The sequence below is a fragment of the Oryzias latipes genome, chromosome 2, assembly GCF_053564925.1.
Source record: "Oryzias latipes strain Hd-rR chromosome 2, Olatipes_Hd-rR_3.1".
NCBI lineage: Eukaryota > Metazoa > Chordata > Actinopteri > Beloniformes > Adrianichthyidae > Oryzias > Oryzias latipes.
The window spans coordinates 25570909-25598852 of NC_136238.1; the positions used below are offsets into that span (position 1 = coordinate 25570909).

Genomic DNA, 27944 nt, shown 5'->3' on the forward strand with positions numbered 1-27944 from the left:
TAAACAGCAGCGTGCGGTGCTAGCAGCTTGTAGCTAACTTTTGTTCAGAGACCGGCGGCGGTTTTGTCCGGACGTTCGTGACGTTTTTGGACCGAAAGGAGGATACGAACTGTCAGCTTCGAGTGAAAAAGCAGCGTAAAGAAGGTGTTTGTGGGAGTTGGAGCTGAAGATCGGAGCAGGAACCATGTCTTCCCTTCAGTCTCTGAGAGAGTTGATCAGCGAGCGACTAGCTGCTGCTGCTGAAGAAATCTGCAGACTCTGTGAAGGAACCATCGTCCAGTACGAGCAGGAGCTCTGTCGTCAGCGCAGACTGCTGGATGTCATCTGGAAACCACAGCTGCAGCTACACCACATAGGTATGTGACCTTCATCAGAGAAACAGAGAAGAACACAATTGAACAACACACGCACGCGACAATATGACATTTGGCCAAAATGTGCAAGAAATTTCAGCAATGAGTCATTTAGCATAAATCTTCTTTAACTTCAGGACAATGTCAGAATAGATGGATCACTGTTTCAGTGGAATTTTGCAGCAAAAAAAACTACAGAGTAGTTGACAGCATGCTAGCATCAGATAATAAGATAATTGTAGGCAGATATTGGACAGAACAACGTCCTGCTGATGATTCCAATAAGAAAAAAATTCCCTGATTAAATTGAGAGATGACTTAAAGCTTAACCTGTTGTCGCTTTCTATGGAAGCGAATCTGTAGCATAATTAAAAATAAAAGTCAAAACCAGAAATGCTTTTTCATTTTCAAAATGAAGCTGCATTCTTTGACTCATAATTATAATGAAAAAACAATCCACCAAAATGCTTTTTCATTTTCTACTTCAACATTGATTATTCTGTCACTGAACTAAAATGATAAAGAAAATGGTATTTGACATCTCTCAGTGCCTGCGCTAAAGACCTCCGTCTGCAACATGTGGGCTTATTTTACCGTGTCTGAGACCAACTACTCACTCGCTGTTTGCAAAACGTCTTCAACAGAAGTGTCACAAAGAGGGTGAAAGGTCAAGCTTTAACACCACAATCTCACAAGCTAGTTGTAGATTTACGAGAAAAAAAACTCGTAAACTTAAGAAATTAAAGTGGAGGTGAGCATACAGAGCAGCTAATGACGTCAGGTGACAAAGGGATATCTGGGTATGTGAATGAAAGAAAATAAAGCTGCGGTCCTCTACACCCAAATGTGTCTTTGAGCTCCTTATTTTACATATGAAACTCTGCTTTACCAACACTGACAATAATTTGATTTTGAGTCGCCAAAAGGTTCTGAAATTTTTTGTTTTTCAAACCTATCTGGAATTAAAGCTTCACAAAAGGATCCACATATTTCATCTTTAAGCTAGGCTCCAATAAACGGAAAACTTTGGTGTTTTTTCCTCGTTAATCTATGGCTTTGTTCTTGTAAATTTGACTCAGAAGTTGTGATTAAAAAAAAAATTATAAACTGCCCTAAAAATCCATTTTAAGCGTTAGTACTCATTCAAAGAAAAAAAAAGGAAAGTTTCTGGGCATTTGAGAAGTATTTTAAAATATCAGTAGACTATCGGTATCCGGATTGGTTCTAAAAAGTCATAATGTTGCATCACTACTACAGAGTGTATCAATGTTTAATCTAAATCTAATTTGAATAAAAGTTTTAGCTTGGTACATTATGTGGATAATCTTAAAATGAACTTTTTACTCTATAGATGATCAAGAATTTATAACAGATTACGAATTAGTCAAACTTCCTTCAATGCAATATCTTCAACAAACATGTTCCAATAAGACACTCCTTCTCCATAATGTTTTGGCAGGCCCCCAAAATATAGCAATATAGGCCCCCAAGAATAGCAAAGACAGCAGTCTTCCATGCCTCCCAGAGTTCATCAAGATTCTTTGGTTTGGTCTTCCATGCTTCCTCTTTCATTCTACCCCAGACATGCTCAATGATGTTCATGTCTGGTGACTAGGCTGGCCAGTCCTGGAGCACCTTGATCTTCTTCACCTTGAGAAACTTTTGATTTTTTTGATTTGAAATGGTTTATTTCAAGCAATCAAAATAGAAATAATACACAAAAACAATATAATCATCAGTTATACATTCATACAGTATCTAATCAAACTTAGGATAATTAGACATAATTAATAAATATTGCTTGAAAGGGAGTGGAAGGAAGCGAACTTATATAATCCCACCCCGTTATACTATAACCATTTTATTACATGATTTATCAATATCCGGTTCCCAGTTTTTATCAGACAGAATTAAGAATCATAAGGTATCAATAAAGCACATGCCAAAGATGAATTACTTAAGTACTACGTCAAAAATAACTATTTTAGAAATCAACATGGCAAATGCAGCATCTGAAATATATGCAAATTATGTTACTTTTAAAAGTCATTCATATGCTTTAAAACATAATACTATATCAGTAAAATAGACACAACACTGTTTCAGGAATTTTCATAGCAAAATTTCATCAAGTATCAAAAGTTAAAAACATGTGCAAAGTTATGCTACATTAGGAAAGATTTTTGAATCAATTTATCAATTTTAGGAGCTAGTGAAGTAATATCATCAAAAGTCAATCAATTTAACAATTTTCAAAAGTGATTAATCATTTGTTTTACTCTTTTTATATTTTTTTTTGTATTTTTATTTTATTAATTTTTTTTATATAATAAAGTAATGCTGTAGGGGAAAAATAAAAAGGGTCCATAAACTGTCGAATTGTCCAAGGTTGGCATTTCTTCTTTTACTGATAACAGCCGATTTTCTTGGTTTAAACAGTTTATAGTTTTCTTCCATGTTATGTCTGCAGACATTAGATTCAGGTCCATATCCTTCTTCAGCTGATATCAGCTGCGGTGAAAGTTGAGGTCAAGTTGTCTGCAGGTCAGAACTCTGCTGTTATTCAGGTGACGTCAGACATACAGAGAAAGTGATGATTCCAGGTGTCATATTTCTTGAAATTATTTGGCTCTTTGATTTATTACTCCACGTTGTTTCAGACAACCGTAATCAAGCACTTCTCAAAGTCCTTCATGGTGTTCACGACCAGAACCTTGGCCCGGTCCTCTGGACTGAGCGGTGTGACGTAAATCCTGCAGCCTTTAACCCAAGTGTTCTCAATCTGCTTACGCTTCCTGAGAAGCCGTGCATGTTTTGAAATTTCAGCATTCCTTCTGGTCAGATGGTCGTTCAGATAAACAGCAGATCCTCTGAGATTTTTGCGTTGATTCATCAGAGCTAGCTTGTGTTTGAGATTCACAAACCTGATGAGGATCGCTGGTTTATCCGTCTCCTTTCTCCTGGGGAGCAGGTGGCAGGTCTCGATGGTATTGAGATCCAGGGAAATCCCTTTAGATGTGAGAAATGAATGTATTTGCTGTTCCAGCGTCGCTGCACCAATCTCCGTATTAGAACTGCTAGCTACGCTAGCGCTAGCATTAGCAGTGCTAGCTCCAGCTGCATTCAGCTTCGCTCGAGGCTTGATCGGTAATCCAGTGAGAATGACATTATTCATCCTTACTTGCTGTTCCACATCGTCCAGTCTTTTCTCCAGAATCTCGACCCGGTTTTCTCGCTGCTCGTTTTGAGCCCGAAATCTTCAGAACTCTTCCATCATATCCCAGAGTGGTGTTAGCTTAGCCTTGATCCATAATACTTTTCAGCGTTTCTTGAATAATGTCAAGAGACTTTTTGAGATCTTCATATTCCTGGGGTTTCTTCGGGGGCATGGTCAGCTCTCTTTTTTGGAGAAAAATCAACTTTTTAAGTAATTTGAAGATAGTTGTATTCGCAGAGAGGCACGCCACGCGTCCTGCTGTATAACCCGGAACCGGAAATTTTTGATGTAGAGATGGAAGTATGAGATGGAGCGCCATCCTGCTGCAGAATTTGACCCCTTTTATGGTTAGGAATGGAAGAGGTAGCTAATACTTCTTGATATTCTAGGCTATTGATATTGCCTTCCACCTTGCAAATGTTTCGCACACCCCCATACTGGATGTAACCCCAGACCATGGTTTTTCCACCACCAAACATAACTGTTTTCTGGGTGAATCTTGGGTCCATGCGGGCTCCAGTTGGTCTCCTGTGATGTAATTCAACTGAAGACTCATCTGAGAAATCCACCTTCTGCCACTTTTCCAGCGTCCATCCTTTTAGCAGGCTGTGGGCCTTGGCAAATGCCACACGTTTGTTCAATTGCCTTTTGTTTAGTGCTGGTTTCTGGGCACTGATTCCACCATGGAGGCCATTTGGAGACAGAATTCTACAAACTGTTCTGGTTGACACAGGGACTTGAGGTGACAAGACCTGGTGGAGCTCTGCTGCAGTGGAAAAGGGGCTGGCCTTGGATTTTCCAACCAACAAACGGTCCTCCCAAGCAGTTGTCTTGCGGGGTCTGCCGGACCTGGGCTTGTCAAAAACATCTCCAGTCTCTTCAAATATTTTTATTCTTTGTACTTGACGCTGAGACACATTGAAGGTGTCAGCCACCTCAGCAGTGGATCTGGTCTTCAGCCTCTTGATAATCAACGCTTTGGTCTCAGGGGGAATCTTAGGCATGTTGTCAGAGGTCAATTCAGGCCTCCTCATTCACAGACAGAGTGTATTATGTAAACCTTACAAAATGCTACTTTTTTCAAAGGTGACGCTAAACTTTTACTGGATTATGGTTGGTATTGATGTTCATGATTATCAATATTTCAATGTTAAATCTCACTTGTAGAATCTGTCTGATTATATTTCAGACAAAACATGTTATTTCTGGTAGTTTATTATGGAATGAACAGACATGTAAATCTAAATGAATACATTTGTACATCAAATAACAATATATGAAATAACTCTTTTATTTCAGAGCACAGTCCATGTTATTTGATGATGGGTAACAGTGACATGGATGATATTAGCGCTTCATCCCATCATTTCAGCTCACTGAGCATGTATACCGTAAACTAGGATGCATGCTAAAAGTCAGTGACGGCTAGCGAGACCGCACTTCCACAGATGTCGGCTCACTTGACCGCGGTCTAACTCCCCGGGAGATAAACCAATCATTTTCCTGTTTTACTTTGTGTACTAATTGTGCTTTACAAATGAAATTGCCATGCCTTACTCTCACAAGTACAATTCACCAGAAAGTTACTTAAGTAAATGTAATGCATAACTACCCACCTCTGCGTATATATTTATTTTAACACATTCATCTTTGCTGATAATTTACTTTTTCTGCTAGTCCTGTGTTTAGACTTGTTCTCCTTCACCTGACCTTTTGAGCTGCCCAGGCTCTCTCTGCCTCTGCGCTGCACGTGGCGTGCTCCCTCTACTCACACACATACAGTTTCAGCAGCACACAACCTCATTCAACAGAAGTTTCTGTCTTGTGAGGAAATACGAAAAATTTACTGAGTTCTAATTATTGATTTCCATTGTATTTATTTCCACTACCAGCTGCGTGCGTTGACACGGCCTCCCGCCAGAGGATTTTGTGTTTGGGGGGGGGGGGGGGGGGGGGGTTATTACTGTTTTCTTTCACTCCGTAACACCAAACATGAACACACACTATTAGGGTTCAATGGAATTCATTACGTTTTGTTTGGGAACTATTTTGTGCTGCGCAATGTTGCGTATGGTGTCAATTCAGCGCCTAAAGAATTGTGCATCTAAACGGTAAAACCAAGCATCAAAACCCTAAATCTGAGAATCAAAATGCTATGATTTGCAACCAAAAGCTATAACACAAAGCACAATCATGTGTCTCAGTTCCCAATTTGTTTTCTCGACATTCTGAAATCCTGTTTTTGAGTTACAGTTTTATTTTGAAATCCTCTTTTTGAGTTGCGCTTTTATTTTTTTGCAGTTTTGATTCTAAAACCTTTCGACATGTAAAAACACCGGCACCTGTGTACGAAGCGTAGCTGCTCTGATGCTTGGTCTCATAGTGCCGACGGACATTTTACTCATTCATCACGGCAACATCGTCAGTGTAAATCAAACAGACACACTTTCCGTTGATTTCCTTAAAGAAATATTCATTTTCCCACCGTGTTTGAAATCTTCCACACTCTTGCGTTTCTTCGGTGCTGCCATTTCTGGTGACTCGTGGTAAATATTCTTCTTTGCTTAATTTTGTTTGGTGGAGAAACACCTTTCTGTGAACGACTCCATCTAGTGTTGAAACTAAAAAGTGCAACAGAGTTGAGCTCAAGTGCATGTGCGGGCCATATTCAATTATATTTTCAAAATTTGCTGCTGGCCAATAAAAACAGACCCGCGGGCCGCGGTTTGGACACCCCTGCATTAAAGTCATGAAAAAAGCTGAAAACCCTGCTAGCATTGAGCTACCTAGCATGCTAACACAGGAGAACAATGGTGATAGTTTGTCAAGCAACATCTTAATTTCTAACATCTTTTTTCACTAGCAGCTTCTGGTGGAGCTCCTCATCTGACTGTGCTGGTGTCCTCCATAAAGTACACGTTTGATCATTTAGTATAGCAAAATATTTGAAAAACATGAGAGACTAACCCTTTGAAAGTGGTATGTTGACGTAAGACTCTGTGTTATTCGGTAGCCAATGAGCTTCTGGATGTCGGGGCTGTCCCGCCTCTCCTCCCCTTGACTGACATGTCGCTGTTTTTTCATGTAAAAAGGTTTTAGAATCAAAACCGCAAAATATAAAGGTGCAACTCAAAAAGACGATTTCAAAATAAACTGCAACTCAAAAACAGGATTTCAGAATGGCCAGAAAACAAATCGCCAACTGAGAAATATGATTGTACTTTGGGTTATAGCTTTTGGTGGCAAATTATAGCTTTTGGTTCTCAATTTATGCATTTATAGCCTTGGCTGAGGCCCTGCTGTGGAGGTGCCCACACTGGACTGTGCAGCTGACCCTGGTGCAGTGTGGTGTGGTTTAGACCTGGGGCCTGTTGCACAAAAGTAGGATAAGGGATTAAGCCAGGATATCTTGGTGATCCTGGCTCAATTGATCCCCAATCCGGTTGCACTAAAGCTGGATAGGGGGCAGGAGGATATGTTATGGTATAAATTACCATGGAGATTTATTCTGTGGAGCTAGCCTCCTCCAGACCAGGCTAAATTCCAGGATCTATTTAATCTCATCCCTAATGTCAGTCAGCAGTCGCCACAAATGGAAACCAATAGTTATTTCACTGCTCACTGTACATTGTTATTAGATTAGATTAGATTAGATTCAACTTTATTGTCACTGCACATGTAGGTACAAGGCAACGAAATGCAGTTAGCATCTAACCAGAAGTGCAATAAGCAGTAAGTACAGAATAAAGGTCTATAGTATGTACAATAACTATACAGGTAAATATTATGGACATAATTTACAGATATTAATACTATAAGCACGATATACAGATAGGTGTACTATGAACAAACTATTCAGATGGGCCATGTAAGAGTGTATGAACACTATAGGCAGAACTATGAATATAATTTACAGTATTGCAATGGACAGTAAAGTGCATGGAAAATATTACAATGTGCATATGGATTATACAGTGTTCCCGGTTGAACAGACAGTAGTGCAAGTAATAACAAGTTACTGTTTTTGCTTGCTGTGAATAGATAAATAATTCAGAGTGTTGAAGAGGGGGGGGGGGTCTATGGTGGTATGGGGGGTGTTTTAGGGGTGTCAGAGGGAAGAGTTCAGCAAGGAGACAGCTTTAGGGAAAAAGCTGTTCCTGAATCTTGTGGTCCTTGTCCGGAGGCTCCTGAAACGCCTCCCGGAGGGGAGGAGATTAAAAAGTCTGTGTTCAGGGTGAGAGGAGTCCTTGAGAATGCTGCGAGCTCGACGTAGACAGCGTTTCTTCTGGATGTCCTCAAGAGCAGGAAGTGGTGTCCCTGTGATGCGCTGCGCAGTTTTCACCACCCTCTGCAGTGCCTTGCGGTCAGCCACTGAGCAGTTCCCATACCAGACTGAGATGCAACTCGTTAGGATGCTCTCGATCGCACACCGGTAGAAGTTCACCAGGATGGATGAAGACAACTGGTTCTTCTTCAGTGTCCTGAGGAAGAAAAGGCGGTGAGCCTTCTTGACCAGGCTGGAGGTGTTTGTGGCCAAGGACAGTTCCTCCGAGATGGTGGTTCCCAGGAACTTGAAGCTGGAAACACGTTCAACAACCATCCCGTTAATGTGGATGGGGTCATGAGTGCTTCCATTCTTCTTCCTGAAGTCCACAATGAGCTCCTTGGTCTTGTCGGTGTTAAGGAGCAGGTTATTGTCAGCGCACCATGTGGCCAGGTGCTGTACCTCTTCCCTGTAGGCAGTCTCATCGTTGTCACTGATGAGGCCAATCACCGTGGTGTCATCTGCAAACTTAATGATGGAGTTGGATCCATGCACGGGCTTGCAGTCGTGGGTGTAAAGGGAGTAGAGGAATGGGCTCAGCACACAGCCCTGTGGTACGCCAGTATTAAGTGTGATGGTGGTGGAGTGGGTGTGACCTGACCGAACATGCTGAGGCCTGTTGGTCAGAAAGTCCATAATCCAGTTGCAGAGGGAGGTGTTGATTTCCAGGTCTCCAAGTTTAGTGGTCAGCTTGGAGGGAATGACGGTGTTAAATGCTGAGCTGAAGTCAACAAACAACATCCTAACATATGTGTTGTTATTGTCCAGGTGTGTGAGTGCAGAGTGCAGCACTGTGCATACTGCATCCTCTGTGCTTCTATTTCTGCGGTAGGCAAATTGGTGTGGGTCCAGTGTGGGTGGGAGGCAGTCTTTGAGGTGTGCTAGGACCAGTCGCTCGAAGCACTTCATAATGATGGGTGTGAGTGCCACGGGGCGATAGTCATTCAGGCACGTAGGGGAGGAGTGTTTCGGTACTGGCACAATGGATGTGGACTTAAAACATGTTGGCACAGTTGCCTGGGAGAGGGACAGGTTGAAAATGTCTGTGAAGACCCCTGCAAGCTGCTCTGCACATGCCCCAAGCACACGTCCAGGAATGCCATCCGGGCCAGCAGCCTTGCGTGCGTTGATCCGGCTCAGTGCAGTTTGGACATCTGAGGGGGTGAGTTTAAGGGGTTGGTGGTCTGCTGAGGGTGAGATTTTGGTGGCCGTCTCCTTGCTGTCGCTATTGAAGCGAGCACAAAAGTCATTTAGCTTGTTAAGGAAGGAGACGTCCGTGACTGTTGGTGTGGAGTTGCTTGACTTGTAGTCACTGATGATCTGGATGCCCTGCCACATGCGTCGGGGGTCAGAGTTGGAAAAGTGTTCCTCTACCTTCAGCTTGTAGCAGTACTTGGCCTTTTTGATGCCCTTTTCAGGTTTTACTGTAGGTCTGACCGTCATCTGACCTGAAAGCAGCGTTGCAGTCTTTCAGCAGGAGTCGAACCTCCTTGTTCATCCATGGCTTCTGATTAGGGTATGTTGTTATCTGTTTTTCTGTTGTTTCACTGTCAATGGTGGAGTTGATGTGATCCAGTACAGAGGAGGTGTAGATATCAATGTCCGTGTGAGAGCCACAGGCAGCCTGTGAAGCAAACATGCTCCAGTCAGTGTGTTGAAACCTGTCTTGAAGTAAAGTGTCTGCTCCAGTTGGCCACACTTTGATGGTCTTCACTGATGGCTTCACACGGTTGATGAGGGGTGAATACTTAGGGGTGAGAAACAAAGAAAGGTGATCAGACTGTCCGAGGTGGGGGAGGGGGCTCGCGATGTAAGCTCCATTGATATTTGTATAAACATGGTCCAGAGTTTTGTCTCCTCTGGTGTGGCAGGAAACATGCTGGTGAAATTTGGGGAGTACTGTTTTTAATTTGCAGTGATTAAAATCACCCGCGACAATAAAAGCAGCCTCTGGGTGAGCAGTCTGTTGTTTGCTAATGGCTGCATGAAGTTCGTTCAAAGCAAGCTTGGCATTAGCATCCGGTGAGATATAGACTGCGGTTATTATGGTGGAAGTGAACTCTTGTGGCAGATAAAAAGGTCTACATTTAACCATGAGAAACTCTAGGTTAGCTGAGCAGTGTCTTCCAACAATGACAGTGTTCGTACACCAAGCTTTGTTGACATAAATGCAGAATCCACCACCTCTTGTCTTGCCGGAGTCATCTGCCGTTCTATCTGCCCGGAGCATGTAGCGTCCTGCTAGCTCAATAGCATTGTTGGGTACGTCGTTGTGTAGCCATGTTTCTGTGAAAACCATGACATTGCAGTCCATGAGTCTCTTACTGTGGGTGATGCGGAGTCGTAACTCATCCATTTTGTTCACCAGTGACCGCACATTAGCGAGGAAGATGCTGGGTAAAGAGAGCCGGAACGGTGTTAGCTTTAGCTTGGCTCTTACGCCTCCGCGCTTCCCCCGCCTTTGTTTACGATCCCGACGCCGCCTGCGAGCACTTCCGCCCGGCCGGGTAGAGTGCGAAGCCTCGGTTGTTCTAGCGATCTCAGGGATGAGTCGAAGATTGGTGATAAAACTGCTGGTAAAGTCCTCACCGATATCCAAAAGCTTGTGTCGGGTGTATGATTTTAAAGCAAAGCTGTTCAGTACGAACAGACCCGAGATGAGCAGGAATAATACTGCAAAATTGCAAAAACTGGAGAGACGCTGAGCCTCGCGATGTGTTCGCGCCGCCATCATCACATATCATCACATATAACTAGACCCACTGTCATTATTTAAACGTTCGTGATCATTAATTTCAATCATTTTGGATAAATAATGAGTTTTAGATGATGTTGCTATCATTAAATAATTTACAGTTTCCCATAGACTGTAAGGCTATATATAAAATGATAGAATATTAGGGCCACAGAGGGAAACAAAGACAAGTCATAATATTGTAACCAGTTGTTTTAAAGGAGGACAGTTGCTAAAATGACAGATGTGGGGCATTTCGTGAAATTGTATCACATTGTCATAACTATCAAAACTGTAAAAAGAATATGTTGCTTTTCTGCAGAAAGAACCAGCCTCATAAATTTATGACTTTATCCTTTTTCCTCAGTGGGGCCCTAGAACTCTGTCACATAAACAAATACACATTCAATATGAATATAAAAACACAATGTGTAACATTATGTTCCTTTATTGAATAAGGACAAAACAAAGCAGGTCAACTACACTCAAAAAACGTTCACTTTGAATGAACATAAAAAAATTATGGAAATGATTTCCACATGATTAGATAGCGTTACTTGAACAAAAACGAATCATATTGGTCCTACTTAATGTACTTAGGTTCAAACTAATAAATTTAAGTTGATTCAATCTAAATACTGCAGTTGGACCCAACTTTAAATTAATATTGTTGGTCACTCTCAAAAGATAAAAGTTGATCCAACTTAGTTGAATCACTTCAATTGGTCACACCTCATTAATTTAAGTTTATTCAACTGAAATTTGTATGACTACCCAACACAATTTATGTTGATATAACTTAATTTTTTGCTTTTTATTTTATTTATATATCTGACATTGATAATGTTTTCGAAAGTTACAGCCTATAACTTTCACATCAAAGACATGAAATACGCAGCAAAGTCCCACACCACAAGACAGGAGTTCCAATACCACGATTTCTTCCTTAAGCATAGTAACTTAAATATTGTACCGCACAAGGGGTTTGGTCATCATTCTCTCCAACACTCTAACTCATGGTGCAGAAAAATAAATAAACATAACAGTTTAAATCACTAGTTAAAACAGAGTAAAACAGCTAGACAATAAACCCCATGGACAAAAACTCACACTTAGTTCCAAATCTGCCCAGATAGACAAAGAAAATGGAATCCCACAATTCCTTGCGATTACTAATGTATCCAATTTAACGGTATCATGTTGGATCAACATGATTGAAATTAGTAACTTTTAAATGGATTATTTTTATGTATGATCGACATGATTCATTCACGTAAGATTCACAAACATAACATTTTCTGTTTGAAATGACAAGTTATATTTTCATAAAATTAATTTGCTGGTAATTTAATTTAAAAAGATTTTGAGTGTGCTTTATCACTGTGGCGGTGTTGCCTATCTTCTTAATTATATCTTTTACCTCCTCTTATGCCTCCATGAGGATTTGTGCTTCCGATGGGGAAAGGTACGCGGCTCTAGTTGCCATGGTAAATCAGTGAATCTGTGATCTGTGGCGGGGTCTATTTGAGTGAGCCGTGAGCGCGCAGCTATCCAGGATTGGTTACACCTGGCTTGATGAATCCATGTCTGCTCATTCTGGCTTGGTCTTTGTGCAACCAATTAAGCCTGGACGCACATGTTTTGGATTCATTGAGCTCAGCTAAGTCATTAATCCCGGATGTCTTAATTCTACTTTTGTGCAACAGGCCCCAGGTCTTAGACCAGCAGCGCACGGACACACACACACGCATAGTCATTCTACAACACCTATATAGTTAGTTCATTATGTAGATAGTTAGTAGTTACTGTTATCTGTTAATAAAAGATACTTTGTTTTAATTGTATTCATGTGTAAAGCGGGCACCAGGGGATTTTGTTTTCTTTTGAGGGGGGCCTGCGGTTAACCGTGACACTGCGCCCCCTGCTGGTTCATCACTGTGGTGATAAAAAATCCCACACCATCACAGCTCTATCCAAAAGCCCTGTAAACGAATAAAATTCTCCTTGTTGTGTTTGTGTTCCCTGCAGTCCTCCCCCAGCATTGGATGACTGAAGAGGAAGATCAATGCAACCAGCAGAGGAACTTCAGAGTGGAACAGGAGGAACCAGAACCTCTACAGATTAAAGAGGAACAGGAGGAACCAGAACCTCCACAGATTAAAGAGGAACCAGGGGAACTCTGCATCAGTCAGGATGAAGATCATCTTGATCTGAAGCAGGAGACTGATACCTTGATGGAGATTCCTACTTATGAGGACAATGACAACATTGAAGCAGATCTAAACAATCAGCAGAGCTTTAATGTAACTAATAGTCAGGATGAAGAAGGAAACCAACATGAAGAATCAACATCAACTACAGATGAAGAGACAGACCCACAGAACAGAGATCAGAGGAAGAGGAGGGACAAAAGTCATGTCCAAAGTGTGGACAGCTCTCACATGTCAGCAGGTCAGTGTGACTCTGATCTTCATCTCCACACTATCGGTATGTTCACTTCAACAACGGTTCTATCTTGAGCTTCAAGCTCTCCAAAAATGCAGTCCATCAACAGCGTGTCCTGGAAGAGTCTCTTCTGTCCCTTCCAGTTGAAAAGACAAAAGATATTGTTGTTCAGTGCAGCCCACAACATTCTTCAAATCAGATGATCTTAGTTAGTCCCTCCAGCTAACGACAAACAGGAAACCTTAACAGATCAAAGAGAAAATTGTTAGCAGATAAAAAAGTATAATCTGTTTTGTCGTCTGTGGTTCTAAGTTTGTAGTTCAGTTCTTTTCAGCAGATTTCTCTGTCAAACCCAAAATCCCATCTAAACCTCTTTGATGTCTCCATGTCTCCAATTCCAGACATTCAGACAGATTCTATTTCCAAAACTACATTTCAAGCTAAAACCCAAAGACAGGGTCCTGCTCATGGATCTGCAGACAGAAAAGATTCAAACTGGAACACATCAGTGAAAAACTGCTTAGTGTCAGAATTGTTCTCCATCTTTTCTGGACTGCTTCTTCCTCCAGTGCAGCTTCATCTTCAAATCAATTCAATTCAATTGTTTATTTCAAATCAAAACAAAAATTACATAAAATAAAATAAGTCAAGACAAGACTGAAAATTTGATTTGAAAGGGGATTGTGCCAAAAACAGTGCAAACTGAGGATGATCAAGGTGCAGGTAGTGGGCTGGTGACTGACTAGTGATTGAAGTGTAGTTTAAGGGGGGGAGATGTTAAAGGGTGTTCAAGAGTCTGACTGCAGAGGGAAAGAAACTGTTCTTGTGTCTGGAGGTTCTGGTCCTGATGGACCTTAGCCTCCTGTCTGAAGGGAGTAGTTCCAGTAGGTCATGTCCAGGGTGAGAAGGGGCGGCAGCTATCCGGCCTGCACGTCCCCGGGTTCTGGAGACATATAGTTCCTGGACAGATGGGAGGCTGCAGCCGATCACCTTCTCTGCTGAGCGCACAATACGCTGTAGCCTGTTAATGTCCCTGTTTGTGGCTCCAGCGTACCACACAGTGATAGAGGAGGTGAGGATGGACTCTTCTATGATGGTCATGTAGAACTGCACCATCATCTGGGCCGGCAGCCGGGCCTTCTTCAACTGCCGCAGGAAGTTCATTCTCTGCTGGGCCTTTTTGAGCAGGGAGCTGATGGAAGGCTCTCACTTGAGGTCCTGCGTGATGGTGGTGCCAAGGAAACAGACAGAGTCCACTATGGTGATGGTAGAGTCTGTCAGAGTGAGAGGGGATGAGGGGGCTGTGACTTTCCTGAAGTCCACTATCTTCTTGGTGTTCAGCTCCAGGTTGTTGATGCGGCACCACGACCCCAGCCGGTCCACCTCCCTCCTGTAGGCAGACTCATCATCATTAGAGATGAGCCCGATGAGGGTGGTGTCATCTGCAAACTTGATCAGTTTAACAGAGTCATGGCTGGAGGTGCAGCAGTTAGTATACAGGGAGAAGAGCAGAGGGGAAAGTACACAGCCCTGTGGAGTTCCTATGCTTGAGGTGAGGGAGGACCAGACGCTCGAATGACTTCATGACTACAGACGTGAGTGCCACAGGCCTGTAGTCATTGAGGCCAGTTATGCAGGGCTTCTTGGGGATGGGGACGATGGTGGACAGTTTGAAGCAGGCCAAGACGTGGCAGGACTCCAGGGAGGTGTTGAAGATGTCTGTGCACTACCAGTTCACCTGCTCAGGGTAGCAGGGGAGATGCCATCCGGGCCAGGAGCCTTCCGTGAGTTTTGCTTCCGGAAAAAGCTTGAGCATCTCCTCTTCTGTCACTGAGAGGACAGTGGTGGGGGAGAGGTTGTCCGGGGGGCTCATACTGTCCGCAGTGATAGTGGTGGGGGAGGAATGTGGCTCCAAAGTTGCTGAGGAAACCTGTTCTGTGAGGGCGGTGGAGGAGGGGTGTGGGACTTCAAACCTGGCATAAAAGGTGTTAAGCCTCTCAGGCAGTTGAAGGTCGTCAGCAGCATGTTGGGCTCTGGGCTTGTAGTTCGTGATTTGCCTGAGCCCTCTCCAAACAGAGGTGACGTCGTTGACAGAGAATTGGTCTTCCAGGCGTTTATTGTACCGAGTTCTTGCCTGTTCCACCTCTTTTGAGAACTGGTACTTAGCAGCCTTATAGCTCTCTTTGTCTTTTGCTCTGTAGGCTGCTTCTTTCTCCTTCCTCAGCTGTCTCAATCTGGGTGTGAACCAGGGTTTATCATTGTTATAAGTAACCCTGGTTTTTATTGGGATGATGCTGTCCTCACTAGGGTTGGGCGATGTCCCCTAATTTGGCCGTTGACGATGTTTGCTGTCAACCATCGGGATGGACGATGACATCGTCGGGGGGGGGGGTATTTTTACATTTTTCGTTCTTATATAACTGCTATTCGTTATTTTGCTTTTTTCATTTTATTCCCAACTAATGGTTAATCCGCGATGATACAGTATAAACTGAGGGAAGTGACTTTAACAGAAAAAGTAACAAGCAAGATAGAAAAGAAGTGTAGTCGCTCCTGCACTTATTAATTAGTGAAGTGGAACGGCGGAGCGCGGACTTAAAGCTTTGTGTTTGATGGGAAGGGGGGGGGGGGGGGGGGGGGCTACATGAGCGGTATGTGTGGGAGATTTAAGACTGCGATCCGTCCCGCAGCTCTAGGGGTACAAGCTATCAAACTCAGAACCGGGTCTAAACGTGTGTCTGAGCACAGCTCGGATCGTCAGCACACACAGCGGTTTGAGCTTCAAAGCAGAAATGTCGCTCAGTCCTTAGAAAACATTCAAACAATCACGTGGATTTGTGTTTCCAGTCGTGTCCCGACTAAATAAAGGCTGATGTTATTCTTACACGTTTACATGCAGCGCCACCCAAAGCTAATGTTGTTAGCCCGTGTTAGCATACTGCTAATCCTGGCTCCGTTCAGAAAAAGCACTGACCACTCCACACGGATTAAAATTCAAATGATGAGCGAACAGGTGTTTCATAATAACCGTAACATTATTAAAAGCAGTTTAGAAGATCGTCTCGTATTTTACCGAGCTGACATGTCAATGTATATAGCCGCTCGGTGCTGTTATGGTTTTGTATTGAATTGTTACATTCAATAAAGTTTGGAAAAAAAGCCGCTCGGCGGAAGTTGTATCCCCTTCCGGTTTTCAAACTGCGCATGTGCGAATGATTTATTCCGACCGAAATTGTGACCTTAGTGAACGTTTTTATATTCTGAAAACATTTTTCTGGGCCCATCTACACGGTTGGATTCTAATCCGACCATTGATCCCATCAAGATATTTTGTACATGTAACCGCGGCTTATGGTGTCGACGCGCAACGTGGCGGGGGCGTGGCATCACGATGGTGGTCTCTCCATCGGGATGTCAGTCACCCATCACGATGGACGATGATATCGTCCATCGGCACAACCCTAGTCCTCACAAAACTGAATGTATGACGTCACAGTGTCTGTGTAATCATCCAAACTCTCTGTGGCAGCTCTAAAAAGAAAAGAAGCACTTGATCTGTCGTCCGTTTGTATTTTTAGACTTGGAAAAGAAAATGATCATTTCTTCTCACAATGACTTTTTTCCCCCCTATGGGGTCATAAGGGGTCCATTCACTCAGTGCTGTTACTACCCACCTATATAAATGCTGCCACTTCTTTTCAATCAAACTTTAACATTTTACACAACGTACATTACTTGTGTAATGTACGACAGCAGCTACTTCCCGTTCCAAATAGGTTATGGTAATAGGTTGGTTATGCTGATTGTTGATCTGATCGTGTTGCATGTAAACAGTTCATTTGGATCCTGTGTCACTACTGCTGTGGTTTACGTCATGCATAGACGGTGCGGTGCTCCAGCTTTGGAGCACATATGGAACCGACCGGCTGCTCTGCGCCACCAAACTGTGTCTCTGAGCAGAGCAGCCGGAGTGATAGCTCTGTGTTCGAGGACAGGCTGCTGTTATTCCCACATATTTACGTGAAGCCAAGAGGCAGATTGCAGGATTTACCACATGGATTTTATGTTTTTTAAACAAGGCTAATGTTGTTAGCGCATGTTAGCCCACTCATAACTCTGACTTCTTCCGACTCTGTTCCACTACAAAAAAATTACTGAACACACGGATTAAAAATAAAATGATGATCTAACAGGTGCTTCATTATAACCATAACAATAATAAAGGACGTTTAGAAGATTGTTTACACCGGGACTCATTTCCTCTTCTGGTATTTTCAACACTACTGCGCATGCCCAAATGATTTATTCTGACCAAAAGTGTGACCATGTGAACGTTTGTTCTAATCGGAAAAAGTTTTTCTGGGCCCATGTACACGGTTGAATTTAAATCCGACCGTTGATCCCATCAAGATATTTTGCCCATGGATCTGCGGCTATTGACAAAATAGATTATATCAGAACATTACGTTGTTAGCTGCGGTATCTTTTACAGCTATTAAGAATTTTGGACCAATCATGATCCATATTTGAAGAAAAAAGTAATTAATTGACATACAGTTATCTTTGTTGTAGTAGGACAACAGGGTCATGATTAGTCAGTACAGAAAGTTTGGTGAAAATAGCTTCAGTATCTTTAGAGATATTGAGCATCTTTATTATGATCAAATATAAACAATCAAATGAGTATTGACTTTCTCACAAAGTATTGATTGTAGCATGAATATGCTGACGAGTCTTCATTACCATATAAATGTAGAAATTCATTTGTTTTTGAGAGATGATTTATTTTTACAGAATGGTCTTTCCTCGGATATTGCACTTCGTTGACAACGGTCTCTTGGCAGCCGTCTCTCTGCCGTGTCTCCATTTACACCTCAAGAGATCACTTCTCATTAAAAGTCAGAGGAAAGAAACATCTTTTTAATTTTGAAATGTATTTGTAGTTCACTCAGTTTTAGCGTGCTGTGATTCACAGCAGCAGATTCAAGCAGATGAAATCACTGATTTGAGATTGGAACTCTAGGACAGGGGTCGGCAACCCAAAATGTTGAAAGAGCCAAATTGGACAAAAAAAACAAAACCCAAATATGTCTAGAGCTGCAAAATATGAAAAGCCCTATTTAAGTCTTATAATGAAGGCAACACATGCAATATGCATCTATATTAGCTTTATTATCCTACTATTAAAATGACTAAGTTGTTACAAATACATAATGAACATTAACGATTAAATGTTTATTTGCCCTGCAGTGCATTCTGGGAGAACGACGCGTCACATGACTGCTCTGTTGTGCAAGTTTAACTAAATTACAATATCAATAAATTATGTTTCATTGCTTTGATAAAATTAAAGAAATGTAATTAAGAAATCCGATTTTTGATGTCATTTTTATTTTGAGGATTCGAACAAAAAACAATAAAATGGAACGTGCAGGACGAGCCCCCTCTGGGAATTAAACAGAGTGCAATAAAACGCAACCTGCGTTTATAAAAGAGAAAAGAACAGCCTTTTGAAAAGGTAAAATATATAAAATCAAATGAATACAGCAAATGCCAAGCAAGTCAGTGTAAGGGTGTAAACACAGCAGCATCGTCTTCTCTTCTTTTGCTGTACATTTCTGCAAAGACAGTCAGCTTCGCTCGAATGACAGAACAGCTTCAAGCATTTGCGGTGCCTGCAGATTTTCATTCGGCTGGTTTTGGTTGCTTGTCAAAGTCATGTGATCCACCAAAACGTGCAGCTTTTCCAGCCACTCAGCATCTTCCAGTTGCGGGTAGTTCAGGTCTTTGCTTTTCAGGAATATTTTCACGTGTTCTAAACAGACGACAAAGTGACGCAAAACCTCACCCCTGGACAGCCACTGGACTGTGTTGTGTAGCAGGAGATCAGAATATTCGCTTTCAACTTCATCAAGCAATGCACAGAACTGACGGTGGTTCATTTACATCAGCCACCTGCCTAGCGGTCGGCTAAAAGTAAAAAAAAAGCCCTGCTGGTAGAAACGTGTGTTGCAGGCTATGTCGCAAATCTTCGTTGACAGAAATGTTGAAATTTAATATTGTAGTGGCGGTCATGTGTATTTTAGGTCTGTTAGCAGCAGGGGATTGTGGGATGGGGTGTCCTGATCTAATTAGGGATCAGCAGGAGCGTTTCTGTTTGCCCACATTTCTTCTCATATGGCAGTTTTGTTGTTCCATCTTAGTTTATTCTTCCTGTTATGTTGTTTCTTTATGTTGCACCATAAGTGTGGGAGGGGGAGAGGTTGATGACACATGTGCAATGTTCAATGTGGTGTGTGTTCGAAATAAGTGGGCTCGTTATGCCGGAAAGAAGACTGTGCTTTCAGCTTCTCCTTCTGCCTCCTCCTCTCCTGAGACTGTTCCGAATCATGCGGTGTACGGGACACGGACAGTTCTCCAGTGCAGCCAGTTGATTGACAGTTCAACTAATTGACAGCTTGGTTCCCGTTTCTCCCGCTGCAAGTGACGTATCTGTTGGACGTTACAATATTTATTCTACTCATTTTTACAGCACTGGAAAACCGTAAAAATGTTTGTGTCTTGTTTTTCCTCCTAAAGAAACTGCATCTCCTGAGCCACGGGTTGCCGACCACCGCTCTAAATGAACACATGCAAATGGTAATTAATCAGTTGTGATTTTATTTGTCAAACTTTACAGCAGAGGATTTTTACACACAGATGCAGACTTTTGGTTTGCCACATTCTATTTTACAAGTTCTCGCATCAAATCTTCAAGCTCATCCATGTTGACACAGTTTTACCATCCGCACTGCCAGCATCACCTCCAGGCTAACACACACACATAAACACACCCACCAACACCACCACAGACAAGTTTCTGACCCCGATTGATGGGACCCCAGACCTCGGTCCTGGAGATGATTTCGAAATAAAATAAATACAATAAAAGACATGTGAATGTAACTTTATTAGCAGAATATTCCGGAACAAAAAAACTTGGATGATTAACACTGGCCTGAAAAATTAACTGCACATTTATTTTTTTGTTCCAGTCCGGTCATGCCGTTTTAAGAGCATTAACAGATCTATTCTGTGGCATACACTATCTTTGAGTAACGATGTCAACACAACAGAGCATTCCCCACACAGGAGAGCGTAAGCTAAGCATTAGCCATGCTGATCCTGTGGACATGCACACTGTCACCTCCATCACCTGATAGCTGTTGAAGCTGAAGTGCAATGACGTTTCTGACCGTGGAAGGCGGATCTTCCTTCGGGGTTCACCTCCCCGTGTGGACTTATTGCCGTTCTCCATAACTGAGCTACACAAACTGAACGCGCGCTCACACACAGTCTTACTGCACGCGACACGCCCTGCCCCCCCCCCCTACAGGCAAGCGATTGCAGAAACCAGTGAGAGTCTCGGCGGAATACCGCGAGTAGCATTAATTCCACCTCAACGCAAAGTTGATACACTTGCAGGGAAAAAATAAAAAAAACGAAAAACCAGAACGGTACGAACGTGAACCGAACCGAAAGTGCCGTACCGAAACGGTTCGGTCCAACTACATGTACCGTTACACCCCTAGCATACAGTCACTATAACATATAAAATGGCCTCTACTTGTGTTTCTGCAGAACTCCCCCAGTGTTTGATGACTGAAGAGGAAGATCTCTGCATCCAGCAGAGGAACTTCAGAGTGGAACAGGAAGAACCAGAACGTCCACAGACCAAAGAGGAACAGGAGGAACCAGAACCTCCACAGACCAAAGAGGAGCAGGAGGAACCAGAACCTCCACAGATGAAAGAGGAACCAGGGGAACTCTGCATCAGTCAGGATGAAGATCAGCTTGATCTGAAGCAGGAGACTGATACCTTGATGGAGATTCCTACCTATGAGGAAGATGAGAACAGTGAAGCAGATCTAAACAATAAGCAGAGCTTTAATGTAACTGATAGTCAGGATGAAGAAGGAAACCAACATGAAGAATCAACATCAACTACAGATGAAGAGACAGACCCACAGAACAGAGATCAGAGGAAGAGAAGAGACAGTAGTCATGTCCAAAGTGCTGACAGCTCTCACATGTCAGCAGGTCAGTGTGACTCTGATGTTAAAAAAAATCCCAAGAAGACAAATCTTGGTAAGAAACACAAACAATCTCAAAAAGAAGAGAAACTTTCCTCTATCAAGTCTGGTAACAACTCAAGAATAATTACTAACCCGTCTGACTACATGGAAACTGGGTCTGATGAAAGATGTTACATCTGTAAAGAATGTGGTAAAAGCTTTTGTAACATATCTCTGTTCAGAATTCACACAAGAATCCATGCAAAAGATAAGAGATTTTCTTGTAAAGGATGTGAGAAAAGTTTTAGTCGCAGATCTAGTCTCAAAACACACATGAGAATTCACACAGGAGAAAAGCCTTTTTCTTGTAAAGAATGTAAAAAAAGTTTTAATCAAATATCTACTCTCAAACAACACATGAGAACTCACACAGGAGAAAAGCCTTTTTCTTGTAAAGAATGTAAAAAAAGTTTTAGTCGAATACATAGTCTCAAAACACACATGAGAACTCACACAGGAGAAAAGCCTTTTTCTTGTGAAGAATGTAAAAAAAGTTTTAATCAAATATCTCATCTCAAAAGACACATGAGAACTCACTCAGGAGAAAACCCTTTTTATTGTAAAGAATGTAAAAATAGTTTTAATCAAATATCTACTCTCAAAACACACATGAGAACTCACACAGGAGAAAAGCCTTTTTCTTGTGAAGAATGTAAAAAAAGTTTTAATCAAATGTCTCATCTCAGAAGACACATGAGAACTCACACAGGAGAAAAGCCTTTTTCTTGTAAAGAATGTGATTCAAGTTTTAGTTGCAGATCTAGTCTTCAGACACACATGAGAACTCACAAGACTTTCTCTTTACAAACAATGTAATAAAGGAGTTAGTGTAAACTCTAAATTCTAAACTTTTCTGATAAGAGGTCGACACCTCAACCTCTGTACCACAGTCAAAGACTTTATTTTACAGGAGGGAAAAATCTGATGGCCTCCATACCGTATTGATGAAGCAACTTCATTAGAGGGAGGCACAAGTGGGTATTTAATGTATAGAAATAAAGTTTTCTACAAATGTATAGCAATAATATGATACTCTTACTTTCTATTAGTTTTTTTTAGGTTTTCATTTTCTCTACATAAAAAGCAAAAAAAGTAATGGATCAATACATTTGAATATTTGTGTAATGATATCAGACAAAGAGTTTTACTGCTGACAAAATATGTACAACCTTTTTATAAAATGAATTGTTTTAGATGTACCTGCAAATAGAAATGAGTTGTTTGTTTTGAGTCATTAGAGCTAATTCTTGAATGTCTTCATTATGGTTGAAATGTTTTTTATACATCTTTAATTTTAGGCAAGGCAAGGCAAGTTTGTTTGTATAGCACAATTCGTACACAAAGTAATTCAAGGTGCTTTACAAAACAGAAAAATGCATTCAAATCACAATACATCATAGAAATAATCAACGTAAAATTTTCTTCAAAAGAAAAGATAAAATTAGAAAATTGATTTAAAAAGAAAGGAAGGAAAAAGGAAAGAAAAGTGCAGATAGGACCTTTCAGTCATATACACGGCTAAACAGAAATGTTTTAAGTCTAGATTTGAACATGAACACAGAAGACGCCTGTCTTACGACTTCAGGGAGGCTGTTCCAGATTTTAGCTGCAGAATATTGAAACGCTGATTCCCCTTGTTTAGTTCTGACTCTGGGTATCAACAGGAGGCCGGCCCCTGAGGTCCTCAGAGTACGAGATGGTTCATATGGCACTAACATGTCAGAGATGTACTTTGGTGAGCGGCCATGGAGAGACTTGTACACAAGCAGAGCTGCTTTGAAGTCTATTCTTTGAGGTACAGGGAGCCAGTGCAGAGACCTGAGCACAGGACTAATGTGATCATACTTCCTGGTTCTGGTCAGGACTCGAGCAGCAGCATTCTGGATGCACTGAAGCTGTTTTACAGCTCGTTTGGAGAGGCTGGTGAGCAGGCCGTTACAGTAGTCTAACCTACTGGAGACAAATGCATGAATAAGTATCTCCAAGTCTGGCTTTGATATAATGTTTTTGATTTTGGCAATGTTTTTTTTAGATGGTAAAATGCCGCTGATGTTACTGACTTTATATGGCTGTTAAAGTTCAGGTCAGAGTCCATGATTACCCCTAGATTTCTGACTTGATTTGAGGGTTTAAGAGACAGAGAATGAAGGTAGCTGCTGACACTTTCTCTTTGTTTCTGTGGGCCAAAAACAATAACTTCGGTCTTGTCTGTGTTTAGCTGGAGAAAGTTGTTCTGCATCCACGCACTGATCTGTTGGAGGCAGTGGCTGAGTGAATCCACCGGCCCATATTCACCTGTTGTCAGTGACACATAGACCTGAGTATCATCTGCATAGTTGTGATAAGAAATGTTATTACTGCGTATTAACTGCCCTAGTGGCAGCATGTAGAGGTTGAACAGAAGGGGTCCCAGGATCGATCCCTGGGGCACACCACAAGTCAAGGCCATGTAGTCTGAGAAGCAACTCCCAATTTCATCAAAGTATTTCCTGTCTTCTAGATAAGACTTGAGCCAATTTAGGGCAGATCCAGAGATGTCAACCCAGTCTTGGAGTCTGTGCAAAAGGATCCCATGATCAACAGTATCAAAGGCAGCACTCAGGTCTAGCAGGATTAAGACAGAGACTTTGCCATCATCAGTGTTCAGGCGGATGTCGTTGGTTACCTTGATAAGAGCAGTTTCTGTGCTATGATGGGGTCTGGCAAACATCAAATGAATTGTTTAATAAGAGAAAGTCAGTGAGCTGTTGGTAGACAACTTTTTCAAGGACTTTTCCTAAAAATGGCAGATTAGAGATAGGTCTGTAATTATTCGGTACAGTGGGATCAAGACCGCTCTTCTTCAGGAGAAGTTTAATGACTGCAGTTTTTAAGGCCTCTGGAAATATTCCAGATTGAAGAGACATGTTAACTATTTGAGTAATTGATGGCAACACACTGTTCAGGAGAGACTTTAGAAATCTAGTGGGTAACACATCAAGGCAGCATGTAGACGAGCTCAGACGGGTGATGGTCTCTTGGACAGTTTGGTCAGTGACAGGTACAAAGTGAGTCAGCTTAGAGTGATAGTTATATGTGTTGTGGAGTTGATGGCCTTTTTAATGCCATGAACCTTGTCATTAAAAAATACAGCAAACTTGAACACTTTTAATGTGATCAGTGAACATTGAATAAACATTTAAACAAAAGTAATGACTGCAGTATATACTTTGTTAGGTCAAGTAATAGGGGTGTAACAGTACACGTAGTTGTACCAGAACGTTTCGGTATGGCACTTTCGGTTCGGTTCACCTTTGTACCGTTTTGGTTTTTAAATTTTATACATTTTTTTGTTTTTGTTCCCCCCAATGCATTAACTTTGCGCCGAGACGGAACTAATGTTAACTGCGAGTTTTCACCAAGACGCCATTAGGTGACGGACAGTTAGCATGTTAACTATAGCACTATGGCTAATGCAGACGCAATACCAGAACTTGAGGACCCACCCATCTCCTTACGCTCTCCTGTGTGGGAACACTTTTGATTTGTTGTAAGCATCCATGAAGGGAAAAGACTGTTGGATAAGTCGAAAACCGTGTGCCAACATTGTTTCACGGAGATCGCGTATGCCGCGGTAAAACATCTAATCTGCTAATCCATTTAAAACGGCATCACTGGATTGTCTGTAATTAGTAATGACTGAACTGTTTGGCAAAGTCTTTCAGTTGCTGGTGGAAAATAAGTCTGCTATTTTGGAGGAGATAAATGTAAAGGTTACCAAATACAGAGCAACAGGATGTATCCCTCTTGATGCTAACCCTCTTGAATTGGGAAGAACCAATGGGACCAGCTATAAGCACATTGCAAAATTGGCAAAGAGGTATCTCCATTTCTGCAACCTCTGTCCCGAGTGAGAGAGTTTTTGTCTAATGTGGGGACATCGTTACCGCTAAAAGATCTCTCCTCGTTCCTGAAAATGTTTACAAACTAATCTGAAAACTGAATACTGAACTGAAACTTAACTCAGCAAAATCAAAGATAGAAAAAAGTGAGATGACACACAACGCAAACGAAAACTTTTTTGGCGCTGGCAGTGGCTGTCATATCACGCTAAGTTCCGCTCAAAGTGGTCAGCAAAATCAAAGATAGGACAAAAGCAAGATTTGACACAACGCATGCAAAAACATGCATTTTGCAAACGCAAAAAAAAAAAAAACTTTTGAAAGCAAAAAAAGTAAAGCAGAATAAAAAATTATTAAAAAGCAAATATTTATTATTTTCTCTTGCAACTTAGAAAGTTTTGTGTGCAACGTGGTGGCAGAAATATCACTCCATATTTCTCCAGGTTTTTTCCATCTTCAACGACACGGTAAGATGAGAGGACATCAGTGTGCTTCTGGAAAACATACAGAAATAGTAACTTGGCACGAATCGACACTGAAGGAGGATTCTAAAGATCTTCAAACAGAGTTGTGTTTAAAGAGATATCCTGGTGAGTTGAAGATTGTTCTTCAGTTTTTTTAATAAGCTAACCACAAGTTGGACGAGTTAGCAAGCTAACGAGCTAGCATGCTAGCGCATGATGAAGTCAAGAGGAGAAAGGTTGCTTATATGTTTCTGTAATTACTTTAACTTGTTTCTGTATTTACTTTAAGGAAAATTTCAATTTGAAATGTATGATTTCCTTGTTAATATTCAGAATGTGTTAGATATTATTTTTTTTTAAGTTGAAGCAAGTATAGAAGCTGGAGTTGGCTAACTGCCTGACACGTGTGTGTAGCTGTTTTTTTTCTTCCCCGACTGCTTCATGGAGTGGACTGATGCATGTAGTGTTATTTGAAACACTGAAATGAAATGTTAAAAAAATACTAGTGCGTCTATGTAATAATTTACTCACTTCAATGTAATAACTTAGATAATCAGTGCAGTAAAGAACCAAATATATCAAATGGCCTTCTCACTGCAAATAACAAGAACAGTGGAAATGCACAATGTTGTATTTTAATGAATTTTACACTTTGTGTTGTGTAATTTATTATTGAGGCGAAATATGATCTTTCAGTCTATTGATATATGATCATTGTGTTTTACAGTGCTGGTAGTCCTGTTCATTTTCTCTCCTTTTTTATTTACAACGTCTAAGATGGCTGACTCACAATCTTTATAAATATAGCAGTGTAGTAAAAATGCTCTTGGGAGCAATGTTGTATTGCTCTGAAATGCAGAATAATGTTGGATTTTAAGTTTTCTAACCAAATAAAGTCTAAAGCTTACTGACATAAGTTCTGAAAAAACCACATGTGCTTTGACACAGGGGCTTTACCTCCATTGTTTCCATTCTTTTTGTTCCAGTAACTATTCAAGAGTTGACACAATCCCAGCAGATTCTTATGTGGAGAAAGCAGCCTCACACTGGGATGCAGCGCTGCACAGTAGGGACGTGATTACGTAATCACCTTGAATCAGCTGATTCTGCAGCGCAGAAAAGAGGCTTTGTTACTGTATATCAGGATGACCCAAATGCAGTACCAGACTCCAACGTTGAGGGAAGATCCAAGACATTCTCAATGGATCGCCGATTTCCTGAGTCACCATGGAAACGAGAAAAAAAGAGAGAAGGCGCTACACTTCAGTGAGACGGAGTCTGAGATTTTAATGACGGCGTATGAAGATTATAAGACCATAAAAAATTCTGATGGATTCTGATGGACCTCATAAAGATGACTCCTCCCACTTTGGTTTCTGTCAAATGTAGAAAAACTCAAAGAACCAAAATCAATCCAGTTTGGATCAATTCTGTCTTTCAGATCTTTGGAAAAACTGAAGGAATCTCTGCATCCCAGATTTCTTCTTGGTTTTTGGTTTCTGCAGGTTTTCAATCTCCTCTTTGATCTGATTGAATGTGTCCATCAAGGTCTTTGAAAGCATAATTTTCTCCTCCTCCTCCTCCTTCTTGAGGGTCTCTGTGAGTGAGGAGATCTCCCCCAAAAGGGAGGACTGTTCTTGCTGCCGTTCACTGCTGCCGTTCTCCTTCCAGGTTCTTGTGGTTCTCCATCAGAGCTGGTCTCCATGGGACTGTTGCCTCCCTCTGTGGTGTCAGTCAGGAGGTGGGAGGGAGGGAGGAGTCTTTGTCCTTCTGGACATGTTCTTGGATTGGGAGCAGATCAGCTTGGAGCAGAGCATCTGTTTGTCTTTGTTTGGATGGAAAACGGAGGAAAAAACGTCTTTGGAGAGAAATCTGCTTTGTTTCTTGCTGCTATGAGGTTGTTGAATAAATGTGGTCACTTTCACAGCTTCACTTCAAATGACTTCCAATAGACAGAAAATATACATTTTGAATTTATTAAAATAAGTTTAACATTTTTGATGTTTTTTCTGTAATTCTAGGTCTGATTTCTTCATACATGATGGCTAAAATAATAAAAACCAAACCAAATCAGTCAGGTCTGTAGTTCGAACTTGGGTTAGAAATGAGAAGGGCGACACCTTCTGGCTGCATCCAGAACTGCATCTTCTGATCAGAAAAGTGTTGAAAAACCTCAATTGTGTCTGTAAAATGTCTGCAGCTTTTTTGTCTAAAGACATGAATAAAGTCTGGATTTGATCCTGAATGAATCTTCATATTTCTTTGTCCTTCAGTCTTTCTTTCAGTCTCAAACACACTGGTTCATTTGATCCTAATGAGAACATGTGTGAGGCTCCAACATGGCTGCCTTCACTGCAGCTTCCTCTTCACAGCATGTGTTTGTGGGTCAACACACAAACAACAACAGGTGCA

General features: G+C 41.5%; 2 protein-coding genes across 3 annotated transcripts in view; one reads left to right on the plus strand and one right to left on the minus strand.

Moving 5' to 3' along the window:
- Positions 1-27724, plus strand: LOC144987959 (uncharacterized). 2 transcript variants are annotated; one of them, XR_013651651.1, is made up of 4 exons: positions 1-356; positions 12657-13079; positions 20694-25658; positions 26519-27724. XR_013651651.1 is itself a non-coding variant. In XM_078937863.1 (4 exons), exons 1-3 carry the CDS (start codon positions 185-187, stop codon positions 19697-19699), a joined length of 642 nt encoding a protein of 213 aa, XP_078793989.1. In that variant the 5' UTR covers positions 11-184; the 3' UTR covers positions 19700-19712; positions 20694-22652. The 2 variants fall into 2 exon arrangements, 1 of the variants encoding a protein (XP_078793989.1); XM_078937863.1 differs by lacking the exon at positions 26519-27724 and adding an exon at positions 19653-19712 and having other exon boundaries at positions 11-356; positions 20694-22652.
- LOC144987890 (uncharacterized) overlaps positions 1-27944 on the minus strand; it is a 461750-nt gene that overhangs the window by 69857 nt on the left and 363949 nt on the right. The gene's annotated exons all lie outside the window — the stretch shown is intronic.